Consider the following 5306-nt stretch of genomic DNA (forward strand, 5'->3'; position numbering starts at 1 on the left):
TTGCGTCAACTGACCAATTTCACCATTATGAAAGACTTGGAGACTTTCTGTATGATAGGCTTTCAAAAGGAATAATAACTGTCAATGTTTTAAACTTCTTCGTATGTAAATGAGACAAATAAAACCTGACCATTTTATAAACATTTTACATAACATTTAATGTTTTCGTAGCACTTACATTTATGGGCATTAAAATACATGACGTCCACTCATTATATAAACAAGATATTATATTTAATTCGCAATTGTACTTGTTTTTTTGGGGGGTTTTTTTACAAAATATAAACAGTCCATACTTCATTAGGACTCCACTTCATTAGGACTGCTGCGGTTTCTGGAGCATTCCAACGCCAAGCTTCCCCAGCATTAGAAGACTGGAACAAATATGAGATTATTCACAGACCGGCACATTGGCTGTAAATGTATTTTGGTGCAACATTGTGTTTGAAAAATTAACAAAGGGAAATAAAAAAAAACAGGAATGTGTCAAACTATCAAGGCCTCAGTTTACCACACAAGGTACAAGAATGTCTATTTGTCTGACGTTTCAATCCTGTTGTAGATTTTCATCAGGTCATGTGAACATGTGACATGACCGAAACGGCAGCCAAATTAAGTTTTATATGGTGTGCGCCTGTGCGGGCTCTACCATTTGCAAACTGAAGCTTCTTTAGCCCAGCACCCACCAGTCTATGAGCGTTACCAAGGCCTGACGTAGAACACACTGTCTTTCAAGTATAAAGTGTTTACCTTGCTCCACACATCAGTCCAGCTGGCATGAACTTCCGGGATCCATAAAACCTCTTTCCCATGACTGCTGACAGAGCTCCTGATGTTGCTGTGAAGATGCATGATGAAGTCAATATGGACCAACCCAGTGCACAACATTCATCCATTATAAGACCAGAGGCCGATTCTACAAATGCCTTCTAAATCAGTAGTTCTCACACTTACGTTTTCTTTTTTAATAGCCAATGAAAAAATCTAAAATTACACTTTTTCGGTTTTAATGGGTTAAACATGATAGGCTGCAAGATACAGACTAAACATTATAATGACTAGAACAGTGCCCATTGGGCATGCCTCACCCTGGCCCCTTTTCCACCAGGGTTGAACCGGTTCGGTTCTTTCTTCCCGCCAAATATTGAACCAGTTCAGAGTGTTTCCACTGAAAATGAGTTGGTTCCGAACCATAAACGTTCGTTCCCAATGTGAACCACAAAACGGTGGTTCAGCTTTGTAATTGCACGCAGTGCTTTGTGAACCGAGACGATATAAGTGGGTGTGTCAGTAGGTTGGAACTTGGGAGGACGCAGACACAGTGACACACGCAACAGATATTCGATGCGATCAACCAACTTTGAACAAAAATACGTTTACATTAATTGCCAACTCAAACATGAAACGATCTAAACGTATACAGATGCATCGCGATCCAGAATCCAGCTGAGACTTGCGGGGCGTTATAATAACTTGTAACCAAAGAAGCAAAGAATCTACTTCCTTCGCCGTCTAAGATCCTTCGGTGCTAGTAGACGGATTCTTCTTTTGTTTTTCACTTCTGTTATTATGAGTGTTCTTCAGTACTGTAGTACCACCTGGTATGGATGTTTGTCTGCAGCCCTAAAGTCACAACTGCTGCAACAACTGAACATTTGTTCAAAGATTGTTGGACAACAACTTCAGAAACTTTATACATCCACATATGATAACAGCATCCTAAGGTTAGCAAGGAATATCACCTCTAATACTAAGCATGTGTTGTATGGAGAATATAGGTTGCTACCTTCAGGAAGGAGATGTGGTGTACCAGCATACAATAAGGTCAGACTAAAGAGGTCCTTTGTCTACCAGTCGACCTTGAGGCTTAATCAGGAGATGTAGTTGCCACAGGGTAATCTAAGCGGTGGATATTGCTCATGTCTCTATGTATGTAAATTGTCTTGTTATTTGTGTTTTGTATATGTGTTTCTGCATACTTGGCTGCTGTGTCGCAAGACAAATTTCAGTGTGAACTGACAATAAAGTACTATATCATATCATATCATTCTCCTTTTCAACATTTTGTGTTTAGGTATAATAGCGCCACCAAATGAACCGGCCGTCAATCTGGTGGAAATGCAGCCGGTTCGCGACCGGTTCGCAAAAAGCTCCAAGGTTCTTCTGGTGGAAAAGGGGCCCCTGTGTCCCTTTTATGCCCATATATGGAGTTCTTTGTCAGTCATGCCCAAATATGGAGTCTATGCAGTTGTCAGAACATCAATGTGATGTCAGAACAGGCCAGCTCCATATATGGAGATCTGTCCAGAGCCCGGGTAGAGGCTTTTGTGCTGGTTCCTGACAACCGGCGATCCAGATATGGAGTTCCATGTCTTATCAGGCATGCCCAAGTCTATGCAGATGTCAGGATGATGTCAGAAGTCGGTGGGACAAACCCATATACAGACTAGAGTTCTTTGTCAGGCATGCCCAAATATGTAGCCCGCCAGGCCCGGGCAGAGGCCTTTTGTGGTGGTTCTGAACAACCGTGGGTTCCGACACTGGGCACTGCACTCCCGTGGGCGGGGGGGGGATGCTTGTGTCGAATTTGAAGTCGGCAGGGCGAACGGCGTTCGAGTTACGTGGATTTCAGACGTACACAAATATACACACACACACACACACACACACACACACACACACACACACACACACACACACACACACACAGCATCTCTAGATAGATATTAGCCCACGTTGCAATAATGTCGTTCATCCCGTTTTAACATTGTACTTGACATATTTGATACTACAACAGGTTCTTCTAGAATCTAGATGGAATACAACTGCCCCAAAGAAACATCCTAAAGACTGCTTTTCCATAACATAATACACGACATATTGTGCATAAATGGACACAGGAGAATAGAAACACATTCTTTGTTTACAGATTGGCAGAAGTATGTTCTTAATTCACCAACCTAGAGATACCCAAACATTGTTGGGGTCATTGGAGATCTGGTATGCCCCGAAGCCTGCCAGGCCACCAAATAGAAAGCCAGCAGCAATAGAGGGGACACTACCTGAAAGACAAAACACATGTTCAACGACAACTGCTGTGGTTATAGCCGCAATTTGCAACTCTAGATTTTTTTACAATCTGTTGAATCTAGAGTTGCAATACCCTCCATCCACTTCCTATTCATGATTTTCGGTTTCTGATCTGCTGGTCTTAAATGACGTTAAACTCACCAACATTGCAGCTGTAGTCCAAGCTTGAATTATCCTCTTTCAATCTGCCGAGCTTGTTTTTCATAAAAATCCCCCGTAGACATGTTATGAGTTACTTTCTGTCCAAAATATTCCAAGAGTTCACAATCCGAGCCGCCATATTGTATTTTTGCAACGTGCCGTAAAACAAGATGTGAGGGGGAGCGCTTGTTTAATAGAATCTTACCTGCGCAGGTAAGACACCCAAAGAAGAGGCAGACGCAGTGTGACGCCCCATCACGCACAGCCTTCTATTAAACAAGCGCTCCCCCTCACATCTTGTTTTACGGCACGTTGCAAAAATACAATATGGCGGCTCGGATAGTGAACTCTTGGAATATTTTGGACAGAAAGTAACTCATAACATGTCTACGGGGGATTTTTATGAAAAACAAGCTCGGCAGATTGAAAGAGGATAATTCAAGCTTGGACTACAGCTGCAATGTTGGTGAGTTTAACGTCATTTAAGACCAGCAGATCAGAAACCGAAAATCATGAATAGGAAGTGGATGGAGGGTATTGCAACTCTAGATTCAACAGATTGTAAAAAAATCTAGAGTTGCAAATTGCGGCTACTGTGGTTATACACAGCATGGCTAGATGAGTGGTTCTCAAACATTTTCATGCCAAGGACACCCAAATTTTGCTATAAAATACAATAATTTTGATAAAATACATCTACGATAGTCTTGATCCAAGGCTATTTCAGTACCTAGAATACAGTAGTTATACAGTATGTGCATACCCGGCCACCCTTCCTAAATCAAATCCTTACCTGCTTTGACATAACCAAACACTCCCCCGGATGTAATCAGGGCTGCGTACCCATATCCTACCCAATCAATAGACATGGTTGACAGTGACACCTGCAAATAAAACATACAGAGCAAGTTGAGCAACGGTTCATGTAGGCAGCAGTATAAAGAAAAGAAAATCCTTGTTCATAAAAAGTTCATAAACCCTTTGTGGTAGTCTATATATCACGTAGGACTTACATTTGCAAATATACTTGTATTAAGGCTGTCTGACTGCGTTGACACAGAGTTGTTGAACAACACTAAGTGAGCAATGAGGAGAGTTGGAAACATTGTGGGCTTGTTTGTGGCCGCTCTAAACAACCGCCTCTGAGTCTGACCACAAACGCAAGTCTCATATCTGGAGTTTTAAGTGCTTTCATGGGTGTCTGTCTGGTCTGGTGTGCAAGATAACATAGTAACACACACCCCCACACACCGCCTGCTTGAATGATAATGCTCATATGCTAGCTGTAAAACATCATGCAGCCTAGCAGCCATCTCTCCTCTGGTTCAGCATTATAAAGTGTTCAAATTGTACATGTACATAAGCACGGTAAATCTACGCCACTGGTTGGTTAAACATCATAACCTAATTTGACACATTAAAAGTATTTAGAGAGCACCACCTTGACGCTCGTGAATTGTCCTTCGACTCCTTGTTCCCCGCCGAGCAAGTATGATCGATGCACTTGAGCTTGCTAACGAAATGCCCGATGGGAAATGTAGGCGTGCCGCGCTGTTATCCCGTTATGGATTTATAATTTATGTCCCTGCATCCAGTGATTCCAATCCAACTTTATTTATAGAGCACATTTAAAACAACCAAGTTGATTAAAGTGCTGTACAATTAGGCAAAGCAGCAATAAAACATAATATGGTTATGCATGGTTATATCACTACATTTACATTACAGATCAGATCAGTCCAAACCCTCAAATAATAATAATTATTACAATTAATAGGCAATAATAATAATCATCATAATAATTTAGTCCCACTCCTTGGGGCTTGGGGTGTTGCTGTTACAATTATTTATAAAATCCAAATAAAACTGCTCTTGGCGAATACAAAAGTGTAACTTTACAACCACAAGATGGCGCCACAAGATCAGGTAAGAGATTTCAGCCAGCCCAGTCAGGCAGTTTAGGCATTTAGGCAGACTACTTTAGGTATAGTCTGCGCGTTTATTGCACTTTTTTTTTAAAGAGTCTCCCATAGTTCTGTCCCAAATACTTTATCCTTTAGGAAAAGTCCAGCACA

The 5306-nt window shown here is 41.4% G+C and overlaps 1 protein-coding gene across 2 annotated transcripts; it reads right to left on the bottom strand.

The window, feature by feature from the left end:
* Nucleotides 1–139: 139 nt before the first annotated feature.
* On the bottom strand, nucleotides 140–4728 carry tmem14ca (transmembrane protein 14Ca). 2 transcript variants are annotated; one of them, XM_083778355.1, is made up of 5 exons: nucleotides 4673–4728; nucleotides 4025–4115; nucleotides 2961–3062; nucleotides 751–838; nucleotides 140–374 (listed from the first exon to the last, which is right to left on the bottom strand). In XM_083778355.1, exons 2-5 carry the CDS (start codon nucleotides 4098–4100, stop codon nucleotides 317–319), a joined length of 324 nt encoding a protein of 107 aa, XP_083634481.1. In that variant the 5' UTR covers nucleotides 4101–4115; nucleotides 4673–4728; the 3' UTR covers nucleotides 140–316. The 2 variants fall into 2 exon arrangements, with proteins under 2 accessions (XP_083634481.1, XP_083634480.1); XM_083778354.1 differs by lacking the exon at nucleotides 4673–4728 and adding an exon at nucleotides 4243–4372 and having other exon boundaries at nucleotides 4025–4107.
* Nucleotides 4729–5306: the final 578 nt, after the last annotated feature.

The sequence above is a fragment of the Protomyctophum parallelum genome, assembly GCF_964188405.1.
Source record: "Protomyctophum parallelum genome assembly, chromosome: 12".
Classification (NCBI taxonomy): Eukaryota; Metazoa; Chordata; class Actinopteri; order Myctophiformes; family Myctophidae; genus Protomyctophum; species Protomyctophum parallelum.

Coding starts and splice junctions, on each gene's coding strand:
- tmem14ca (XM_083778354.1), bottom strand. CDS start 4,337: ATGTTTCCAACTCTCCTCATTGCTCACTTAGTGTTGTTCAACAACTCT. Junction 839..2,960: donor CAATGTTTGGGTATCTCTAG/GTTGGTGAATTA, acceptor GCATCTTCACAG/CAACATCAGGAGCTCTGTCA. Junction 375..750: donor GGACTGATGTGTGGAGCAAG/GTAAACACTTTA, acceptor TATTTGTTCCAG/TCTTCTAATGCTGGGGAAGC.